Source organism: Dryobates pubescens, chromosome 33 (assembly GCF_014839835.1).
Source record: "Dryobates pubescens isolate bDryPub1 chromosome 33, bDryPub1.pri, whole genome shotgun sequence".
Classification (NCBI taxonomy): domain Eukaryota; kingdom Metazoa; phylum Chordata; class Aves; order Piciformes; family Picidae; genus Dryobates; species Dryobates pubescens.
In genome coordinates, this window is record NC_071644.1 from 5603767 (window position 1) to 5627577 (window position 23811).

General features: G+C 46.3%; 1 protein-coding gene across 2 annotated transcripts in view; it reads right to left on the bottom strand.

The window, feature by feature from the left end:
* Positions 1 to 1902: 1902 nt before the first annotated feature.
* SPSB1 (splA/ryanodine receptor domain and SOCS box containing 1) overlaps positions 1903 to 23811 on the bottom strand; it is a 32889-nt gene continuing 10980 nt past the window's right edge. The window contains exons 1-3 of one of the 2 annotated variants that reach the window (XM_054175804.1): positions 9359 to 9495; positions 7069 to 7896; positions 1903 to 3482 (exon numbers count right to left, since the gene is read on the bottom strand). In XM_054175804.1, the coding sequence (XP_054031779.1) occupies positions 3355 to 3482; positions 7069 to 7762 (822 nt within the window). In that variant the 5' untranslated portion in view covers positions 7763 to 7896; positions 9359 to 9495 and the 3' untranslated portion in view covers positions 1903 to 3354. Of the gene's footprint in view, positions 3483 to 7068; positions 7897 to 9358; positions 9496 to 23811 lie in introns of those variants that run through there. The other variant, XM_054175803.1, reaches the window with a different exon arrangement.

Below are 23811 nucleotides of genomic sequence, written 5' to 3' on the forward strand. Positions count from 1 at the left end.
CCGCAGCAAAACAAGTGTTGATTATTGGCTACGATGGGTATTTAAATAAAGGCTCTACTACCACTTGACTTCTCCCTGTGAGAAACCCAAACCAGCCTGACATCCAAATTTCAAAACTGGAGACAAAGGCAAGAAACCACTTCCATATTTTTTTTTTAAAGCTCTCCTCAGCCAGTACCCTTATAAGGCAGCTCATAAGTATATCGCAGCTTTAGTTGGGCCTCACATGTTGTAATGTTTGTGTGAACTAATTAAACCATTTTATTTCACACACAAGTTGGTAGCTGCAGGAAAGACAGAACTGTGTGGACAGGAGGAAGAACCAAAGGCTTTGTCATAACTGACAAAAAGCACCAAGTCATCTCCCTTGGGGTCCCTTTGGAGAGGTTTAACCTAACTGCTGGTACCATTCAGTAACAGGTTGGAAGTGGAAAAGACTTGAATGCACAAACAACAAGCAAACAGTTTGGACTCCACGACAGTATCTCCTCACAGCCCAGGAATGAAGCCTCTTGTGCAAACAGAGCTCAAAATACACACAAACACAACAACTTCTCGCAGTGGGTAGGGAGTGACTGAAAACTAATACCAAGCGACTTGAGCTTTATCAAGTTCATGACCCGAGGAAGTTACCCAGAACACATCAATCAGCCATTTTTCAAGCACACATGGTACAAGAACAAATCCCCCATCACTCAGCTTAGCTTGCCACAGCACCTTCTGTATTCAACTATGCCGTTCTACTGGCTAGGGAGCCTTTGAACTCCCATTTCATTTTGCTTTCTTCTATCCACTATCTCCCTTCCTCTGAAAAGGGACAGGCAGGTAGCAGGTCAGTGATTGGTGTTCATATGAGCTTATTTTCTGCAATCTAGGAGTGCAGTTTGCAAACCTGCACAATGCTTTGAGTCTGGCAAAATAACCAGAGCCCTGTTGGCCGAGTCCACTTGAAGGAAAAGCACTGAAGCAGCAAGTCCAGTATGGAGTAAAGTCAGCTCTAAACCAAATTAAATTCAGAAACCCAGGCAGCTGTCTCACCACAGATTTTATTCAGCTCCCTCTGGAGCAGCCATTTTCAGGCATTAGTGGCAGCTGTGTAAAACCTCAGCTTACCACACCCCACCACCCTGTATCAATAGCAGCTTGTCCTCCACCTGTACACACCTTTTAGATTCCAGCTTGGGACCGATATTCATTCAAGCAGAAACAAAGGCAAAACAGCCCTTGCATTACCTGTTTGGGATGGCTTCTTGGGAATAAGACAGAAAGGACTCTGATCCTTCCAGGCAAATAAAACCCAGCATTATGTAATAGTCAATAAAGTTTATTAGGTTACTGAGTATTATCTACAGTCATAAAATAGAAAGTCAGAATTTAAAACTGTACAAAGTGTACTGGTGAAGTGAGAAGAGATGGGAACAAGGGAGCACAAAGAGCACTAGAAGTAGGAAGAACACAGCTGCTTCCCTGGACTTCTGGAAGACACTGGTTCAAGCTGAAGGCAACCAAGCAGGGCTCCATACACATAATTTTCTTGTGTCCTACCCTGTGACAGAAACTAGTACAAACCCCTAGGTTACAAAACCAAAAAAATAAATCATACAATATTAGATTAAAAAAGGGGCACACCACGCCCCACCCAATTGGCACCAATTCTGTGCTTCAAAAAAATATACTATGCAAGTAGTTTATTCCTCCAAAAAAAAGGTACCCTACAGCAGCTGTTTAAAACATGTTCTTATACATACACCACAAATATATATATATATTAACATTTTCAACAACTAAACTCATTTGTACCTACACAGAACTGAAAGGATAACTCAAGAGCAGGAAAAAAAAAACAACAACCAACGAAAACAAAAACATCCAACCACACAAACAGGTTTCTTTTTGTTTTTTCTTTTTTTCAAGACAAAGAAATGTGCAAAATAACCCCAGAAAGGCAGCATAGTAACCTGTGGAGAGGTCAAGAGAGCAGCTCCTGCTAGTAAAGGAGTGTCATCCTCTTTACTTGGCTACTGAGGTGAGCATCTATTTGGGATGTGCTGATTTTGCCTGAATTGCTTGTCCTGTTTATTGCAGTTCCCTCCTGCCCCCCACTCCCAGCTCTGGAGAACTTCAGGTTTTTTTTCTTGCCCAAAGATCATCCCACTGGTCTCTGTTTAGACCTTAACAGGAGATGCTGATGGTACTTCTACAGCCACACTGCTACTACCTTCTCTAGAATAACTTCCCACCCCTAAGCAAGAGACAGAGAGAACTATTCCTGCTGCATAGTTAAGTTGAGATTACACCGATTGTCTGGGACAGAACAAGGCCTGGTTTGGATGACTTTAAGCAGCTTATCTAACAAGAGGAATCCCTGGCAGAGCCATTGGAGCAACACATGAGTGTTTCTCTAAAGCCTCAACATGGAACAGGCTATACAGAAAGCTGACCTAAGATGGTAGGACCTTTAGCTGTGTAACAAATCTCAGCTCATACAGCTTGTCTCACCCTATTGCAGGAGAAGTTTATCACTTTCCTGTCCCCACATCAGCAAGAAAACCCTGATCCCAAACTAGAAACCTGCAGGTTTAAGTCAGGAAGAGGGCAGGTAGAGACACAGTATGACTTCTCAACCATGAGTCAAACCCACTAGGAGGGGATGGAACAGAGGATGGAGCAGAACTGGGAAAGCAATGGTGATAAACAAGAACGCAGGATTCACTGTTTATGAAATTACATGAGAACATGGTGAGAAATCCTGGCAGAGATACAGACATCAGCAACATAACCACCTTCTCCAAGGTGTCCTGGTGGAAGGGTTTTTGAGTTTGGTGATTCAGGGCTTGGGCTTCTATTCTTTTTTTTTTTTTTTTTGGTTTTAACACTCCACAATGAATTCTTCTTGGTATTCCAGACTCTTCCCAACTCCACTGGCCACCCTGTGCCCTTCCATTCTTAGAACCTGGTCTTCAGATTTCCACTCCTAATGCCTTCTTTCCCCCAGATTATGTTCTTCCCTTTAGCTGGTACAGGAGAAAAAAAATCATTCACTCCTAGGCTCCACAACCCTACGGATGCAGCACAGCCTTTTCTCAGGAGAAGCAGGGAAGCACAGAGCTTCTGTAAATGTTCCTTTTGTAAGTGTGTTGGGGAAGTGGCTTCCAAAGAACAAAACACTCAATTGTGGAACAAGGATTACTTGAGAGCTTGTCAATAAGGGCACATGGAGACTTAAGCAGTGGTGGGAATACTTTGGCCAAGGAGTTCCAACAGTAGCGATGACACAAGGGTGGAGAGCCCGTTGCTCAGTGGGTCAGCTCCGACGTTTTGCCTTGGTTCCAACTCTGTCCTTGAACATGAAGGTCATTGGTAGAGCAGGTAACTCTTGAGGGAGGCTGGCAGTGGCAGTGTAGGGATCTGATTCAGTCTTTCCTTGCCCAGAGCAAGCCTCACAGCTCGCCGACACAAGTCCATCAAAGGCAGTGGTTCAGCTGGAAAGAGAGACCCAAAGTATTAACACCCCAACCCACAAGTTACACATTCATTCTGCTACTTCTAGAAGTCTCTCAGAAAAAAATCATCAAGAAAAGTGAATGCCTGGCATGTTTGTGGGAGCCAAGTCTTTCAGCATTTATGTATCAGCAACTTCAGCTCATCAAATACCCAGGCAGAGAATGATGTCTCTGTAGAGGTTACTTAAGCCATACAAGTGTGTGAACAAAAATAGTGCTAGAAATCCCTAATGGAAGTTCCCCCTCAGCAACAGCACTTCAAGTCAGAACACATCTTCCAGCCTGTGCCTCTTACTGCAGTATCCAAACCACCTTTGTAAGAGATTCAGTGAAGTAAAAGACAGCAGCTCCCACTGACTGCATCATGTGGTCGTGGGTACCCAGAGAGTACCATGATTTGTCTCACAGCAGGTTAAGAGCTGTCAGCCCCTTCACTTGCACTACATACTTCTTGTGCAAAACAAAGCCATCTGTCCAGGCTTCATGTCACTACTTGTATTGTGACATTTTCCATTAGAGGATTCCCTCCTGTGCTGGGAAAAATGCAAGCCTTTGGCTATCTTTTTTTGCATCCTGTATTGTAAAGGCTGCACAAGACAACACTTGTTTTTCAGGAATGGCAGTTGGGGCCCTTGGATGCCAAAGAGTCATTCACAAGATACAGGGAACTAAGGTCAAACACATCACTGCTAAAGAACAGGAAAGTACAGATCAGCTCCTCACAGCTTCAGGACTGTCAAAGCTCTCCTTTACACACCATGCTGCTCAAGCCTAAGGGGTTTCTCCTCCACCATGAGAGGGCCAACCTAAAGCCATCCTGAATTAGACAGATAACTGCCTAATAGCCTGAGGGCTGAGCAAAGACCATTAGAAAGCTTCCTTTAGATACCTTGAGTTGAACAGACACCTAAAAAACATCCACAAGAATGGCAAAGTTTGGCTAAGAAGCAGCAGTTTTCAGGAGCGCTGGTAGATGCCAACACCTCTAGCTTCTACTAGTACAAGCCAAATTAATCTGATTGTTCATACAACTGGTTTAAACACCTGAGACACTAAGCTTAGATTTTCCTGACCCTCATCATGTTACTGCTTTTTTTAAGCTAGAATAGATTCCATCAACAAGACAGGCACAAGTCCTCTCCTTCCAGATTCTAAGGTATCAGCTAACACCAAAAAGCTCAACAGAAGAATGTTGTCAGGAGCCTCTGATCAGGCCCCTCCTGATTCTGCTTTGGACAAACCAAACAGCCCTACTGCTCCAGGTAGAAAAAGACAGAGTGAAAAGTGGGGAAAGCTAATTTCTATCTGTTCTTTGGCAAAAAAAAAAAGTCTGTGAGAAGGAGAGGTTGTTAGCTGAGGAGAGATCTGGTAACAAAGTCAGGAAATGCATGCTTGAATTGGTCTGTCTCCCGAAGTTAGCAGCCAGAGCTGAACTGATGCCCTACTTCCCCTGCTAGGGCTCACAGGCTAATTACCTGCTCCAGAGGAAGCTGCAATGGAATGTGTTTGGTTTTTTCTTTTTTCTTCCTAGCAATTCCTTAAAGTTCTCCCAGTGCTTCAAGCATTAATTACTTCTGAGGACTCATTCCTCTCTATGCACACTTCTTTTGCACTGATAGCTGGGTGGAGAGCAAACAGATCTGTCAGGGCACCGCTGTTACTGCCCAAGCCCCACCATTTGTCATACACATTCTGTGTCACAGGTGACAATGTGGCTGCTCTCAGCGCAAGGGACTGCTGCTCTTGCCTGCTCATGACCTACTTCAGGATCCATGTTGTCTCCTCCACAGGGACAGGTCTCCACAGCAGGTCTGCACGTCCCTGCTCTGGCTGTGAGACTGCCAGGGAAGCCTGTTACTGGCAACGCTCCTCTGGCACTACCCAGTGCAGATTACTCTTCAACCGCTGAGGTACAAATATGCTGCATTCAAAGTGTGTCCCAATTCCCCCTGCCCCCTATGGAGATATCTGGGACAGAGGCATTGTCTAGCCAGCATCCCAAAGGACAAGAGGCCCTGACCTTTAGAGCCTATAGACATTAACATAAATAAACTCCAGTTTAAGGGCCTTAAAAGGAGAGGATCTTCTTCCCACAGAGATTAAGAAAAGAAGTTTGTCCTCATCTAGTTTGTACTGATAACCCAGTCTGACAGGAGAGCTGAGATGAAAGGGAAAGCACACACACATCTGACCTCCTTCCATTCACAAGCTCTCCAATCACTGGACAGTGTTGCTATTGAATGCTCACGAGTGCCTAGAGCCAGACACCTTCTTTCTATCTCTGCCAAAATAGCGTCCTGTCATTCCTGGCCTGGCGCCCGCAATTCACTCCCATGCTGAGAGCACACTACAACCAGATCCAGTGCTGGAGGTGGCTGCTTCCTTGCTAAGTGTGCTTCTGTGCCAATAGCTCCCCAGACTTGCTGGCTTCGAGGGGAGCTGCAGATTTTGGCTTTGACCCCTCAGGAAAGCCTGGTTACTGGAGCTGCTGCCCTTCTGTAAGCTGCTGTGGCTGAGCAAACTGGGTTTTGCTTTTGGAGAGAAAGTGCTCTGCCAAGAGCTCTCTGTTTGGTCTTGATGAGTTGATGTGTATTTGACAAGGCTCTCCTGGTTATTTTGACAGCTCAGTTTTTCTGGTGTCCAGTGTCAGCGTCTTGTATCTCCTGTCACCCTTGCCAGGGCTCTGCCACCGCTGGCCCAGCATTAGAACAGGTTCTAAGAACAAACAGAAGAGCCCAGCATGCCACAGCCTTTGAGCAGACACTGTTCTGGAATGCAAGGGACACACTGCTTTTTTCATATCAATACTGCCAAATTTATTTCACTAACAACATAAATCCAAATTTTAATCCACTTCCTTCACCCCTTTCCTCCACCCTACCCAAAGGACTGAGTCACAGCCTAGCCCCATGGGAAGTTCTGACTATGAGAGATAACAGACTTTAGCACATTTGGACAGCCAAATTGATTACTAAGCTTAGCTAGAGATTGATGTCCCTATTAGTAAAGGGCCTGGCATGCAAGTTGGCCTGGCTGCAATACCCGGCCCCACACCAGGAATGAGCACACCCTGTCCTGAAAGAAGCAAAAGTGAGCTACTTTTTATGAAAGATGAGACAGCTCCCTTTCCTTAGATAGGGACAGAACTTCCCACTCTTGCCTGCACAGGTTTCTGAAAATTCCTTTATTAGCCATTTAAGGAAAGCAACTGTCGCCCAGAGACCGCTTCCTGTAAAGAGGCACCATGACTACACTGCCAATAATGTAACTGTCACAAGGCCATTCCTGCTGCTGCTTTGGTAGCAATACAGGCATCTCTACACAGACAACTGGCATCACCTTCTTCCCCCATAGCACCTCCCAGGCCCTGGCAATCGCACGTGTGTACAGCTAAACATTTGAATTGGCCTTTATGGATTCAGAGCTGTATCTAGCAATCCTACTGCTGACAGGGTATCCTCACCTCAAGAGAAAGCAAAACCCTCCCCAGGATGGTCTAGTAAGCCTGCACTGAAGCAGCAGAGAGATCTGTGCTGCCAGAGCAAGCAGAGGGAGTTATACTCACGGTCAAGTCCATTCAAGTAGCGCATCCGTATTTCACAGTGGCCCCACACCGCGCTCACCACTGGGTACAGCTTTTTCCCTTTGAGTCCCCGAAAGGCAACACCCATGTATTGCCCATCTACGATGAAGCTCAACGTCCCATCATCCATGTCCAGAACCACCAGGAAGGAGTCTGGCACGATGAAAGTTTCATCTGGTTCCAAGAAGGCAGGATAGGTTTTGCTCGGCTGGTTCTTGCCGTCGTGGTAGAGTCTGTTGCGCCCCAGGTCCCACCCCCAGGACTCATGGTTGTTGCCTACCAGCGTGGTGTACCCTACCGAGTGCAAAGGGGCATCTGCTGTTGCCACCCCGACCACGGCGTGCGTGCCTCGCTGCCTCATGGCCCAGGTGATCTGCCACACGTGCAGGCCCCGTGTGTAGCCCACTTTGCCGCGGATGGCATCTGTACTCTGCGCCACCGGATGCCGGTGAAATATCAGTTTGTCATCCTCCTTCACAAAGACGTTCAGCGAGCGGTCGTCGTTGTTCCACGAGTGCAGTAACTGCACCTCATATGACACTGGAGGCATGTCCAGGAGTAAGTCCAGACGTGTGGGTTTGCTGTAGTCGAGTCCTTGGAGCTCCTGTTTCAGTGGCCTGTATACAGGGTCCCTCATATCCACAGTCTTTATCCCGCCTGTGACCTTCTGACCCATTGTGTGCTCCGATTCTGCCTATTTGTAGGCTCCCAAGGCAAGCTCATCGATTGATCCGGCTGCTCCTGCTGTCATTCAGCCCCACAGAAAAGCTGCTGGGAAACCTTGCCCAGATGTGCACTGGTCAGTATTGCCTAATGGATGGAAAAAACAACAAGAGAGTTAAACATTAGCACATGAAGCCTTGGATGCAACATTTACAGAGCAGACTTTTCATCTGTTAGTCTTAACAACTTGTCCTCCCTTTCCACCAGCAAAGAAGGACAATGCATGCTGCTTATACCCCGTACTCTGCACAGGGGAGGTAACAGATCAAATAGATAGCTACTAAGTTTCTGATGCTCCCTCCAGAAAGGCACTTCAGTTCCTGGTTCTTGGTCTAGGGAAGGTATAGATTCAGCCTTCAGAGCTTATCTCCTTATTACTACATTATTAAAGCTGAAGAGTACAGATCTGTACTTAGGCTGCCTCCAGCAAACCTTGCTTTCACATCATGACCATCTATAAGCTGTCCAGGCTGGGAAAGAGTTTCTTCAATGCAGAAGACTCAGAATCCAGTACACACTAATGCTTGAGATTTTTTTCCCCCCCTTACAGTCTTCAGCTAGTAGGAGGACAGAAAACAGTCTTGTGTAAGCATAAACTTGCCTCATCTCACAGCCCTAGCTCATACCACAATGTCAGACTGAACACGACATCCCAGTGAAGGCCCAGGCTGCCCACTGGTGTTCATGGTCCAGTTCTTTCCAACCACCATGAAGAATTTCTTCTCCTGCCAAAGTCATCTCTACAGCTATCCACAATAGAACCAAATCACACCAGGCATTTAACACTCAAAAGAATCCCAACAGCTCCAGTCCGTTTCTCAGAGATAGATCAGACCTGACAGTTGCATTACCTTTGGACCCTGTACTAACATCCTACGGCTGACTAGTATGGAGGGATTAATTATATGGACAACTGCTCTGCAAAGCTTTAGTCTGAACCGTTCCTAGCAGGAAAGAGTGGCATTACTGAAGAGACTTCCCCTCCGCTGCTCTAGAGAGGGTGGAATGAAACTTCGGAGTGGAAAACAGCTTCCACTAGTGATAAAAGAAAGCAGGCTGCCTTTCAGGAGGGATATTTGTGTGTTCTGTCCCAAGAAGAGGCAGTCTGGAAAGCAGGACAGGCACTATGAACAGGCTACCACCTGCAATGTTTCTCCAGGATCCAAACCAGCTTGTCTACCACACCAGATTAGCACTTGGTGTTCTCCTAGCTGGTACTCCAGTGCTTCCTTTGCAGTGCTCTAACATCTGACAGATGCTAGATGAAGACAACCAAATTCCAGCCTTCTTTTTTTGGATGACAGCTGTAAATTAAAGCTTTTGGGGAGCCTCTAGGGTAAAGGCTACATACTGCAAAGGCACACACCCCTATTACCTGTGTTTTTATCCAGTCATAAATGCCTTATAAAATGCCATTTCCTTCCTTCAGCACAAACAGTTCCAAAAGAGAACTACAGCACTGAACACAAAACATCTCCCCACAGCAGTAATCAAACAAGGTAGGAGCCAGGCAATAAAAATGAAAGCTTCTCCATCTGGAGTTACAAACCTTCTTCAGATCAGCTGGCAAAGCAGCTAGCAGCCATTGATAAGGGTCATGGAGATAATTCTCTTCAACACCACTAAAGCTTTGCTAAGTGCCTTGGAAGCCTAACTGCAAGTGCAAAACAGCAGACAATCTGCTGGGTCCAGCCTCATGGGCCACCTTGTCCAGCAGCTATTGCTATTTGCCCTATGGAATTACTGTAGTCTGGAGGAGATAAACCTGCTGTATGGTTTGTCTCAATTAAGAGGCTTCAGTTGGGGCAGCTTCTCTTCTCCAAGAGGAAAAAATGCCCATCTTCAGAGTCCAGAGGGAGGCACAAGATTCTTCTCCCAGTTGAGCAGCTTTCCTTCCAAATTGCAGAGAAACCTCTCAAATGTTCAAGGCAGCTTGGCCAGAGGTAGGAACTGACTTTGCGTACCTCTCCTCCATCCACCAGAGCGTCTCAGCTCTCACTCAGCAGCACAAACAACTCTCTGTAAGACAGCTGCCAAACTGGGGGCAGCTCTTAGGAGCATTAGAAGTGGGAGGGGAACAAACTAGCTTTCTAAGAAAAAAAAAAACCTTGTTATTTTAACATTTCCTGAAGTGAGGCAATCAGGCAGCGCTCCTGCCAGCTACACTCACAACACTTACTCACAAGCAAGGACCTCATCTGGCATAGAAAATAGAGCATGAATCAGATCTGTTTGAAAAATGTTACTGGACATCAGCAGCGAGGCTTCAGCTAGGAGGTGACAGGGACCCCGGTACATGGCACTGATGGACAGAAGGTGGTTTGTTAAGCAGCTGCCATTTAAGTAAGGTTCAATCACTTGATTTGCTGGTAAGATAACTGAGACATGATGCAGGTTAAGTAAGTACTATGTACAACACCAAAACAAATCTTGAATTACATAAGCCAGCTGGTGAGCAGCTGAAAATAAGCTAGGAACAGCAAAACCAGCTGAAGGACAGCAGTCACTGGACACCAGCCTAAGAGCACAGGCTCCCTTGCTCTGTAAATCCAAGAAGCAGTGATCTTTCAAACCAAGGGAATCCAAGCACAAGCTGATAAGACATGGAGCTCAAGTACACTGCTGTAACTGTCTTCCAGAGACTGTGGCACATTGTAATGAATCCTACAAACCACCTCAGCAATTGGTATTTTTCAGCTTCCCCTATGTGTTGCATGCAGTTATCCAAGGGTTTAGCAGCAGTTCCTCCAAGTCATCCCAGTGCTCTCATGCCTGCGTACTCTCTAGATCAGTTTTACTTCTCAAAGCTGACACCAGCTCTGTTAGGAAGAGATTTGTGCAGTCACTCTTAACAGGTACCTCCCCTAGGAAAGGGATGTTAATGCTGTCCAGAACCAATCATTTTAAAAGTTCCTGTGCAAGTTATTTCCTGATGCTGAGACAAAGACCATCAGGCTGCTGAGACAGACAGAATCCTCTAGTGTCCTACAGAACATACCAGATGAACTACCTGGCATTCCCAGAACCTATGGCATATGGACAATGGCTGTCAACAAGGCTAAAGCAGACTTGGAAGTCCATAGGCAAATTCAGCTGTTGGAACTTTGATTAGGATAAAAAACCCAAAACACTGTCAGAAAGAGGAGAGGCAGAGGTTTCCTGAGAGCTGTACAGTACACACAAGAACACTGCACAGGAAGCAAGAACCCAAAGGCAGCAGGAGTATTGGTACAGACTGCTTTGCAACAAAACACTCAGAAGATACAATTCTGTGTTCTTTGCTAGCCAAGCAATGCCTGTGGAATATTTATTTTTTTGCCTTCTGCAAACATCAGCTTCATCATATTTCTCTCAAAGCTGCTGTACCAGAAAGAGAATCACCACAGTGAAAGACAGGAGACTTCTGAAGGACATGGGACAGGACTCCACCTTGCTACCTGCTCCAAAGAGAAAGCCTTTCCCAAACAAGCACCACAGATCACTTGCATTAGTTAGGAGTCTTTTCCCAGGCAGACTCTTAAAACTAGATGAACAGAATGGCAAGAAAAGAGAGAAGGGGAGAGACAAAAAAAGACTGGAACTAAGTGGTCAGAGACAGCAGGTCAGATATACTGAGACCCATATGCCAAGGTAAGTGCAACACAGCTCCTTATTAGGGCAAGGCAACGATTCCTGCTCAGAGCTGCCTCCACTGTTCCTGGCACTAGCCTGGTCCAGAACTGCAGAGCACCTTGCCCTGCAGCCAGGAAGCACAATGATGCCCTCATTTTTTGAAAAGAGAAGTCTCTTCATGCCCAAGACAATACCAGGCACTTTCCCTCAGCAGGGCAAATAGAGAAAAGCTTACCCTGTTAAAATTAATGGGCTGATGCCCTGGGGAGCTTGATAGGAGACACAGGCAGTTCTAAGTGAAAAGGTATGCTAGGGAATAATCTGCTTCAGCCCTTTGAACTGTTACAGGTTTAAATACAAATGTAAGCACTGAAAGTACTTTTATCTATCATATCAACAGTTCAGGCTTGCTGCAATTCCACTCTGCTTAAACATGTGTTCATCTCCATAATCATGGAATCGTTAGGGTTGGAAGGGACCTCAAGGATCATCTAGTTGCAACTCCCCTGCCATGGGTGGGGACACCTCACACTAGGTCAGGTTGCTCAGAGCCACATCCAGCCTGGCCTTAGAAATGCCCAGGGGTGGGGCTTCAGGTTCTGCTCAGCTCCCTTCAGCTGGCACTGAACCTCCTAAGACGTAGCCATGAACCCAGCTAGGCAGATGTCACATAGGTAGCAGACTCAACTACTCACAGCAGAAGATATTCCCCCTAGTATGAACCAATCAACTAAATCTTTATTTCAGTATTAGAGGAACACCTTTCAAACACGAGGCTAAATAGGGCCCCTTAAACAAGTCATGCAGCTAGATTAACAAAAGTCACCCACTTTCAGAACCAGGGTCCTTACTGCTCCCAGGTAATTCACCTCACTCCCACCCATGCCAGCATTCAAATCCATTCACCTCATCTTGAACACACACAGAGACACGAAATGCAATCCAAGCTATCAATACAGTGAACTCAAGCCAAAGGCTACTAGCCCACGATGCCCTCATTGTTTAATATGAAGCCAGAAAGTTGTTGCCATTCAAGTTTCATCACACAGCAGGATTTTTTTTTCAGGTAGCTACATCTCAAAGCGACACAGGAATTTTAACTGGCTGCTGTACAGATTTTCAGCTCCATTTGGAAGCAACTTGCACAGCAGCCAGAGCCCTCGAAGTCCCACTCCAACATCTGCACACAAGGCATGGTATTGGTCAGTCAGAAGTCACTGTCACTGCTGGTTCCATTAACCAGTCTAACTCCTGCTGCCAGAGGCTTTGCACAGCATGGAGTTTCACAAGTGAAAAATCCACAGCACAAAGAGTTCTAGAGCCACCCTCTTCAAATCCTACTGGAAGATGCCTGCTCTGTAAGCACCTGTGAGACACTCCCAGAAACATCTGTTTTCTTGAGGTTGAATACTGGCAAACCATTCTCCTCCAGTTACAAAACTTACAGAAAGGAGGACCAGAAACACCTCAGAGTTACGTAAAGTTTGATAGCTTTGAGGACCTCACAGGTCCCTCCCTTGCTCTGCAGCTTAACACCTATAGGACATACCTGTCTGGAACATCAGTTATGAGAATACTTGAAGGCTCTGAAAGGCTCTGAAGGCTCCTGATCCAGATTTACTTGAAGTCTACTCCTTCCAGTCTGTTTACTGTGGCTCTGTTACTCACAACTTCCTCCATAATATTTACTGAGTGTACTTCTACAGATAAGAGGCCAGACCTTTAAACACCTAGCATATGCCGAGGTGTGCCACAGGCAGTGAATTGGAGCCCTGCCCTAAAGATTTCCAGCCTGGAAGAAAAGAATACACTTTCTGCACATGGCCATTTACTGGCTTACTGTTTTGGAAAGCTGAAGTTAAGGATCCCAGACAGTATTAATGAAAGAGACTTGAAAAACCCTATTGTAGTTCTGCTCAGGTTTTTCTAGTACAGTCATGGAAAAGTTTAGTACTCCTGGTCCACACTCTTGGGCTGAAAGTTCATCCCACAAGCCAACAGACAAAAGGAACTACGCTGCTCCTAGTCTGATGACAAACCTGCTGGCAGCAGCTTATCTAAAGGGTGTGAAAGGTGACCCCAGATGTGCACAACTACTTAGTCAGAAACTGTCCACCAAGCCCCTTGACGGTGCTAGCCCTTCTTTAGCATCATCTCTAGATGCTACTTCAACACAAGAGTCTTCCCCTTCCTCCCTTTGTGGTGATGAGAACGGACCCCTTGATCCTACAGACCTCCTGGGGTACAAACCAGACTGGGGTAGAGAGAAAAACCTCACATGCCTCCAACAGCATTCAAATCTTAGCCCCAAAGAACTAGGACACTCAGCTTTTCCCCTGCATTAATTCATAGCACACCACCTTACTGTGTTTCTCCTGCCTACCACGGAAACTGGTCGCAGGAAGGCTGTGACACCCCATCCAGCACCGATGCAGCCTTCTGGAACCCCTCCCACTCCACTAAATAATAATCAAACCTTGGGAAAAAAAGTAAACTCACCTATGCTATTGAAAATGTCTTTCAGTGCTGCTTTAGCAGAGCTCAAGCAGCCACAGAAGAGAAGACAGGAACAACTGCACTGACAACATGGTTAGAGCTGGTTTCGGAGTGTTGCAACTTTGCTTAGATCAGGGCTGGGCAGGCAACCCTCACTGCCCAGCACTGGGTTTGGCAGCACTGTCAGCCTCACTGCTGCTTTGCTCTACACAGAGAAGGTTGCCACAGGGGCAACTTCCTCGGCCCCACCTACCTGAAGAGCAGAAGCAGTTTGGCTCAGCAGGTTTAGCTGTTGGCAGGGCTGTGTGGCCTCCACAGAAAGTGAAACTGCAGTCACTGAGATCACAAGAGGTTGGGCAAGAAAGAATTAAAGATGGCACGTGTCCCAGCAAAAAGAAAAATCCTCCAGCAGAGTAAGAGGCACTTGAGAAGCAACTGTGCAAGATATGCCAGCAATGGGGAGAACAAGACACTTAGTGTTTGGCAGTGCTTGGTTTACCTGGACTACAAAGTTAACCACCTACCTGGCTGAGCATCTGCCCAGCAGACACCAAGAGCTCTGTTCTGATGGACAGGAGGCAGCTAGCATAAGCATGCCCACCCTGAGAGACACACCAGGAAAAGCTTATATCCAAAGCAGCCAAGAACATGTCATCATCAAACACTGCTGGGACTTGTAACCACTGGGAAACAGCTTGTCTGTATGACCACAGCAGTACAACCTTCCTCTCCTTGGGGTGATTCAGACAGTTTCTGCAGAAGTTCTCTAGCTATTTTTGCAATATTAAGAGCAGTTATGATGAAGGCAGCATGCCCTCTTGCATCATGTGTGGAGTGGCTGCTTCTCCAAAGCAAAGCACTGAAGTTACTCAGAGCAGCACATCTGAGTAAACCAAAACCCAAAGCAGCAACAAGCAGCCTCGCTCAACCAGAAACCAGCTGCAGCAAGTTTCCACTGTCCACCTACCCAGGCAGTTCCTGGCAACTGCAGTGCTGTATAACCTAGCAGAAGATACTAAGCAACAAGAGAGGTTACTTAGCAAGGGGTTTGTAATGATGGAAGCAACTCAGAGGTCTACAAGCTCCTGCCAGAGATCTTCTCTCCTACTGAGGTAGTTACAAACGGCAGTTTTGGTTGCAAATTAAAATACTTAAATGGGGGGGAGGGGAGGGGAGTGAACTCTGTGTTTTCCTCACAAAGGAAGTTAAACGATGCTTCAGAAAGGTCATTAGACTCTTCACAGCTCTGTGTAAGGTAGCTCCCAAATACCTTAGGAATGCCAACTGTGTTAAAGGTCAGGCCCAGTGTTTCCTCAAGGCTCTCTAAAATAGCTTCTCAGAAGCAGATTGCAGCCATTCTCCTGCTCTGGCAATGCCATCTTTGGCGGGCATCAGGCCTTAAAATGATCAAATATTTGGAGTTAAGTCCTCCTTTTCACTCCAAGCCTGTGCTTGAAGTGACAAGATTCTCTCCTAAGTCCTCAGATCCACTGTGTGACACATTCTTCCTCAGCCTCTCCCACTTATGACTAGCTGGTGCTCACAGGCACAGCACTACAGTCCCCATGCCACATGGGCACAGTGGCTCTGCCCACCAGGACAATCCATCACCTTTCATCCATCCCACCTACCTGAGCACACTTTGTAGTGTACTGCAGAAAGGATTGTTTCATGGCAGATGGTGGGCTGGAGACTTTCATTCCTTACAGGACAAATGGTAGTAAAGTAACTCTTCAGGACATCTGCTTCCTTGCCCCCACTCAGGAAGCAGAGGAAGTCAGCCTGAGTGCTACTAATCTGCATCCATAAAGAAGCTGGGAGCAGCTTTTTAGAAGACTCAGTGACTGTAAACCATTATGTTCTTGGCTTGAAGCCCGTTAGGCCATCTTCTGGTCAGCCTACTTAGACCACAGCTCTAAAGCAATTCTTTCATAGCTTTTCCAAGACTACCTTGGAGAACACAATCCTCAGTGTTCTCAGGACAGCAACATTAGAAAGCTACATAGGCTAAACAATTACTGTTGGCTTCAGACCTCTGCATTACCAACAGTGCTGCTTCTCCTTGACCCCTTGTCTGATGCCTCTCCTTCTACCCCTATTCATGGTCTGTGACCTTTACAGAGCAAATTCTGTGTTCAAATCAAGACAATGAGACTCTGGTTCATTTATTGGTGGTGTAACATCCAGATGTTGAAAGGAGTTAAGCAATCTGCTCTGGTTTCCTAGTGTGTCAGTGGTACAACACAAGCTTACTCCTAACATAGCCCTAACACTGCAGAACAGGCACATGGGTACACTGGTGCCTGCACTGCAGAGTAAGCACCAGTGTATGGTGTAAGAAGAGTTGATAAGGTGTCCATGGGGTCTGAGAGAAGTCATGGTAAGGGATGCACAGTGAGCAGGAGCTGACTGAGCAGGCCAGAAAGCCAGCAGCCATAGCTCTTCCCTAGTAAGGGAGGATGGAGCCTTGACTTCAACATCCCACACTGAACTGACAGCTTTACATCTTAGTTAAGCACTGAGAAATTGAGCCAGAATCCCTTCCCATGTCCCAAATCTGCAGCTGCAGCATTGACCTTCCCCACACCTCTCCCCTTTGCTCCCCTCTAGCTTCCTGCTGGTTTAGAATCTCTCTCCATAGCCAGCTGGTGAAGTGCTATTTTGCAGAAGCAACTTTAAGCTCTGTGTTCTAGCAAGCATTTACAGACAGCTGCTACAGACCTAGAATTGATGAACTTGGGGTTCCTGGTAGAATTCAGCATCTGGCTCATGGTTGGTGCCACAGAACAGACTGCCACATGCTCAGATGACAGCCAGCTCAGCTGGCAGCCTAGCTGTTTGCCTGTGGCTCTCAAGTTAGCAGTACATACAAATCAACTGCAGAAGTTGTGGCCAGGCTCTAGTGGGGACATACTGCTGATGAAGATCAGATGTGTCAAGTTGAGCTTTGAGCCATAGATCTGCACTCCAGATAGATTCTTGTGGAGGAAATAGCAAAGCAGCTGTGGTTTGGTGGTTAGGTCTGAGACAGCACCTGTAAGTAGTGGCACAGGAGCAGAAAGATCCACATTCCCTTCTTTCTGTGAGAAGGTACAGGAAGATGTGACAGCAGGGGCACAAAGCAATGGAGCTACTGGAGAGAGCCTGGACCAAAAATGAAGCTGCTGCAATTATGTCCTTGTGTACAGGCCCACTAGCCCTCCAAGTGCTTTGCACACCATCATCAGCACAGCCATGCTGGAGTGCAACCTGTTTACAGCTGATGCACTCAGCTGGTTTGGGCAGCTCACAGTCCCAGCTTTGAGATGTTCCACCAGCACAGCAGGTTCTCTGCATGCTTCAGCATGTGGATGCTCATTTAGAAAACAAATCCAGACCAGACAAGACACTTCCCACACACCAGGTTCTCACCTCACTGGTCATATTGGGCAAAGTCCTATTTTTTAGCTCCTGGTACCATTTCCAGGATAGATCCATCAGACATGGTATTTTCTTCAGTGCTTGTATAACCCCCCTCCCCCCTTTTCTGGGGATGGAGTTTGCTTGTACAACAATTCAGACTGGCTTCTGTTCAGATATCCTGTAGTACCCTTAGATAAAGCTGTGTCAGAGAATAGGGCTGTCATTTTATCTGCCCAAGGAGCTTAGCAACAGCTAAGTTGCCAAGACAGCCAAGTGCTAATGCAGCCACCATGGAAGTGTCCAAAATGTGCTTATCTTCAAGACCTTGTAGCTTAGATTGCTACTCAGGAAGAAATCCCAGAGCCTTCTAGGGCTCTGCTCAGTCCATCCTCACAAAAAGTCAACAGAGCAGCAAGGATTTTAAAAGTTTAATTTATAGTTGGGGAAATGAAAAGGTACAATGGAGGCACCTGCCCTGGCAAAGCTAGAGCAGATCAGTGTTGTAGTTCAGCTGCTCACCCTGAAGTACTTCAGGCAGTGTCTAGGTTAGTTTGCTACTCAGAAGCTTTTGCTGAAGACTGATCTGGAAGTGGGGAGGAGCAGGGGAAGCAGGCCAGTCTGCTCTTTCACTGTAGTTATTGGCTGGACCAGAGGATGATCATCAGGTCAGGCCTCATTCCAGTGCCATGAAACCCCCAGTCTAACCATCTGTTACTTAGGATTTTCTCTTCCCTCAGCCCTTGCTGTCCCACTCCCTCACACAACCAAAGCAAGCATTAGTGCAATCACACTGAAGACTGAATTGGGAACCAAATCCAGGGTGACTTTGTTCCCCAAGTTGTTCCACTGTCCTGTGCTACAGACATTTGCCCCAGCTCACAAGAGAAGCAATAATGTTGACAGCCACTACTCTCCAGAGCAGTAACTGCTCGGCACTGGTGTCTGCAAACTGAAGTCAGCACCTGGCCAAGCTGCCTAATGTTTCTCCCTCCCTCCCTCCCTCAAGCACTGCAGCCCTAACACCACAGGATGGGCTGCATTTAGAAAGGCATTTCCTCCACAATTAAGCCACCATAAAATTTTAAATAGTAGATGCTTATGTTCAGAGCTATTTGCATTAAAGCAGCCCACATAATCCACAAGCCACCCTCTTGCACAAGAGCTGACTGCTTCTACTTACTTCCCCACCAAGGATTTGCAACCCACACAACCCACTGTGCACCCCTCATCTTGGTTCATTAGTTTTCTCTGATAAGTAGATGAAGAGGGGAGAAGTGGATGGAAAGAATGAAGCTTGATATTTCCACCTCTATCCAGAGATTCCATTCCTCTATCAAAAGTACTTTTTTGCTATGACTGCAAGATTGGCCAACAAAACAAGGCACTGGGACAAAGGTTTTGGTAACAAAGCACTGCTTTCCCCTTGAAGCAGTTAATGAATCACTGTGGTTTAATGCTAGCAGCAGCTGCATTCAAAGAAATCCATGTTGAAGTTCCCAGCAGTCACTACTGAAATTCCCCTTCTGTCTCCTTCCTAGGAGACAGCAGGGCAGAGCAAAGACACCTGTACAGCTGCATCTCTCACCATTCTCTCCCAGTTCACAGCAGGTCAGCCTCCAGTTTTAGCCATCCTTTGCCTGAAAGCAAAGTGTTTATAAAGCCTTTCTTGTATGCTGTGTGTTTAAGGGCATGGGGGAGGCAACACCTTTGGGCTTGTCACAGGTTTAAGAGTAAAACTATGGTATCCTGATTGCTGGAGTGCTACTTCAGTTGTCCCAGCTTCTTTCCCAGGATAGTTGCTGTGCTGCTTACAGTGGGCAGAATAAGGCAATGCACAACACCTCCATAAACAGGGATCCATTAAGAGCTGAATGAAGTCACCACTACACAAGTACTAATCGCTGCATGAGAACAAGAGCTGTGCCCTTACTGCATTAGAGCATGGATTTGGGTATTACAGCCCTGAGAAGTAGTGTTCTCTCAAACAGATGGCTTGAAAAAATCTAAGGGACACAGCAGACTGGGGATTCCAATCCCTGCTCCTAATAGAAACACAGTATACTCTGCCAGGAGACATGTAGAATGCAGCAGGATTCCTTCTCTCAGGAAAGCCATGTGCAGCTTCAGCTGTTTTAGTATTAAGGTGCCCAGCTACTGCCACCTCCTTCCTCTTTTCATTTAAAGATGTCACAAGCACTGCTAACAGTAAAGCAAAAATCCCCACATCACAGCAGCTGCCAAGCACCAGATTACTCAGCCTGCTGCCCTCAAATAGGTTTATTGTGTCTGACACTTCAGTACGTGCATCTCCATCAAATATAGCCATGCCAGAGGGGAAGTTGTGCAAATGCCTGGTGCTCCTCACCAGCACTATGGAAAAAGCATAGCTGAAATCTGGGCCATGTGCTAGAAGCAAATAATCCTTGGTACATCACAGCAGTGTCTCTCTGTTCCCTTCCAGCAGAGTCTTAGATTCTTACAGCACCACAACCTGAATACTGTTCACATTGTCACAGCAAAACCAGGTCTTTATGGAGCAGGACTGAAGCTATGTTCCATGTCTGCTTCACCATCACTCAGCTTGGAAAGCTTCACAGAATGGTAGAGGTTGGAAGGGAACTCTGAGGATCATCTAGTCCAACCCTAGAGAAGGATAACCTAGTGTAGATCACCCAGGAACACATCCATACAGGTTCTGTATGCAGTAATATCATGTTCTTGGATCTGCATTTCCCCCATGGAGATGGGCAGCAATACCATCATCAACCTGCCATGCAGAGCAGGAGAAAAGGCCTTTTGCACAAGTGGAATGCCAATGAAAGTGCTGCACACTTCTCATTACAGGGAGAGAACTGGGGCAAAAGGTCCACACAGGATGTCCCACAAACTGCCTGGTACTGAAGAACAAATTCCAAGGCCCAGCACACTTGGTACCCAGCAGGACAGCATCCAGTTCCTCCTCACAAAAAGCTGCTTTGTCCCTGACATTTAAGGAAGCAGAAGTCAGCTTTTCTTTCTTCTCCTGTTTTACAATTTATTTACATTTGCATCCTAAGAAACTCCCTTGGCATTCTTTTCCTCACATTCAACAATCATCCTCTGCTTCCAAGTTCATCCCTTTCATCCTCCCTTTTACAGTCTGCTTTTAGTCACTCTGTTGACCTCTGTCAGAGCAATCCCACCAGAGTCAGGAGGATGGATGCAGGCAGACTCCCACCCAACGGGGCATGCCAGCTGCTATTTCTCAGGAAGGAAATAATAAAGCCCCTCAGTCAGGAGCTAATGAGTTTCCTGACTGAGTCTTTTCCACCTGATCAAACACTACAACAATCAAATCATGAGACAAAGAAAATCATTCCATACTCCACAAATTTAATGCAGTTTAGGACCTCTGCATAGCTGCTGTGTCACTCTCCACATGACCAGTGCTAGAGCATAACCCAGTCTACACACAGCTTTAAGCAGAAAAGGGCAGAGAAGGATCCAGCATGACAACTACTCCCCAAGCTCTTTCCTTCTACTAGCTCAAAACACACTGCCAGCAACACCTTGTTACCAGCCTCAGCCTCTATAGGACGTTTCCTTCCACTCTGTCACCAGCAGGTCAAGAGATGAAGTTCACTGTGCTCCTTTGACCTACCATGATAGTCACATCCCTCTTGAAAGGAGCGGACACCAAACAGTCAATCCAAGGGCCAAGCCTAGAAGCACTGCAGCTCAGTGTCTATCTTGTCTTGAACATCATGTAATGAGCCTGGAAGGCAGATACAGCATGGCTGCTAAGGCCTTGGGCAGCACTGCTGGGAAGAAAAACATCTTCCAAAGCTACCTTTGACCTTAGAGCTTGCATTCAGATCTGTCATCCTGTGGATCTAAGGAATATGAACTTTTCCTACAATCCTGAGCAGGTAGTTGACCTTGTTAATCATTCCCTCACATCCAGAACCCCTTTTAAGGACAATTCAAGATGCTGCTCCTTCCTGTAAATCCAGAAAGCAGAGGAATGCTGCTTGATCAAGGTCTTAAAACTTTGTTCCTCACTGCTCCCTGAGAAAGACACAACTGAAGGATCCTCACACTGCATTCTTCAGAAGGGACAAGCACCTAACAGAAGCAGCTTCACTGTCCAGCCCACAGCATTGCAACAAGTTTACAAGGGATTCAGAGGCACAGCACTTCACGGGATCGTAGCCTAACTCAGGCTGGAAAAGACCTCAGGAAGTCTTTAGCTCAATCTCCTCCTCAAAACAGGGCCAGACTAAGTTACTCAGAGCTTCATCCAGTTTGTTCTTGTAAATCTTAGAGTCTGTACAACATCTGGGCAGCCTGTTCCAACCCTTGACAAGCCTCATGTTGACAGAAGCTCTCCTTAGGGTTATACATCTTTCTCTCTCAAGGCATTCCAGTTTTTTAATCAGCCACTTTCAGGTTGAACACAGAGCTAATCCTCAGGTCAAATAAATCCTGAAGCAGCAAATGTAGTCCAGCCTCATGGTCTAGCTAGTGCCTTCTCACTGGACAGTGAATTACTCGAGCAATATAAACAGATTTAGTTCACAGATCTGTCTTACCTTGCCACATGGAAAAACTCAGCATTCCTCCACAATGTTTGCCCAGATCTCCTCATCCCAGGCTTGTTAAACGTTGATAAAGAAGACTGAAGTTAACATCCTCACGTATAAAGACTCAGTAGATCTCTCACAGCCTAAACTATAGCTCCAGGTCTTTCCTGTCCTGAGGTCTGTGGAGACTGAGGCTGTCACCACTGAAGACAAAAAACCTCACAAGAGGAGACAGTTGAGTCACTGAGGAAGTGATTGTTTTTTTTAAATGCTGTTTAGGAAATCCTTCTGTTCACTTAGCAAAAGCCTCTTTTCAGAAGATGCACATGCATCCAGACCAGGAGCTCATCACAAAAATCATGCCAGGTTCTTGAAATCAAGTTTAGGCTTCCTCATCTGAAAGCCTGTCAGATTCTTCAGAGCTTTCAGCACCCACCTATCTACCATAAAGCCTTCTGTGGCCTCCTTCACCAAGTCTGGTAGTTTTAGTAGGACCAGGCATGTAAGAGAAAACATTGCCACTTGAAAAAAAATGCCTTTTGCAACTTGTCTCCAGAAGGATCTGGGTTTGCCCATTTTCTAGAAGAAAAAAAAATCTCTTATTCCTCTATTCTAAGCAAAAAAAATGAATCTATCATTTCCCCTAGCCCCTACTCTCAAATGAGATCTTGGACACATAACCTGCACATCACAAGTGCCTCTGCTGCATCAGGTAGTTCTTGTAACATGCTAAATGGTGACAGCAACATTTTTATTTCTGTGTCCTGACCACTGGCCAAGCCAACCTCGGACTAAGTTTAGGAATTCTTCCTTCCCCAAAGATCTGCTACAGATGCTAAGCTGTGGCTCAGCCTTATCCACAGTTCCCTCCCTATAAAGGCAAGCAAGCTTCAGCATCCCCCTTGGAAACAACCCTCCTGAAGCACACAGCTCAGCCACATCACCCCTGAGGAAGTATCACACCTTGCAGGAACAGAGCTTATCTTTTTAAGTAGCAAAGATGAAAGCCAGAAGCTGGATGTTCATACAAACCTCATGCTCAGTACAAATCTTTGAAGGCAGGAAGGCTAGGGAGGGCTGGGAAAAACAACACTGTCTAGAGGACACAGACTGCTTCACTCCCACAATGAAGTGTCCCAAGACCTGTGTTCTCCTCAGCCCCTTCCCCCTGCTGTGCAGCACCTTGAGCAATGTGGTTGGCACTCCTGTGACAGCATCACCCACACTCTGCATCTCAGCAGCTGGAACGGAAGCAATCTGCAGAAACACTGTGCAGCAGCAGCAGCCACGTCTGCCACCCTCTTACCCATGTGCAGCCCCACCTCCAGAAGCTCAGCTTCATCTATGGCTCTCATCCAAAAAGAGCTGTCACTGATGTTCCCAGGCAAGGAGGGATCTGCATGTTAAATCAGAGCTAAGAGGGTTCAGGAGCTTCTGACCCTCAGATGGGTTTCAAAGGGCCGTGAATTACCTTCAAGACGACAACAAGAGTTTTATTATTGAAGTTAACTAGGTACTTTGCTTTGAAATACAGCTTCTTCCCCTGCATCAAAGGGCTGTTAATTTCAGTCTTGTAGGAAAAAAAAAGGCAAAAGAAATGAAAGCAGCATCTGCTTGCAAGAGATGAATGCAAGATAAAAGGTGTCTGTGACAGAAAGCTGGCAGCAGCCTTATGATTTCTATTCAAGTTTGATCTGGGAACAACAACAACCCTTAAAACATAACAAAAGCTGTGGAAAAACCCTTTCCAAATCCAACAGCATAGCCGGAAGATGCAATTTCTCTTCTCCAATTGCTGCAACAGTCAATAGAGGTGAAGAGCCCAGACAAATCCAAACTTGCTGTCCCACTGTAATCAAGCACCTTGGCTTGCTCAAGTCTGCAACATCCCCCCTTCAGCTTCCAAAACTCTCTTCTCTTCCAAGTCTCC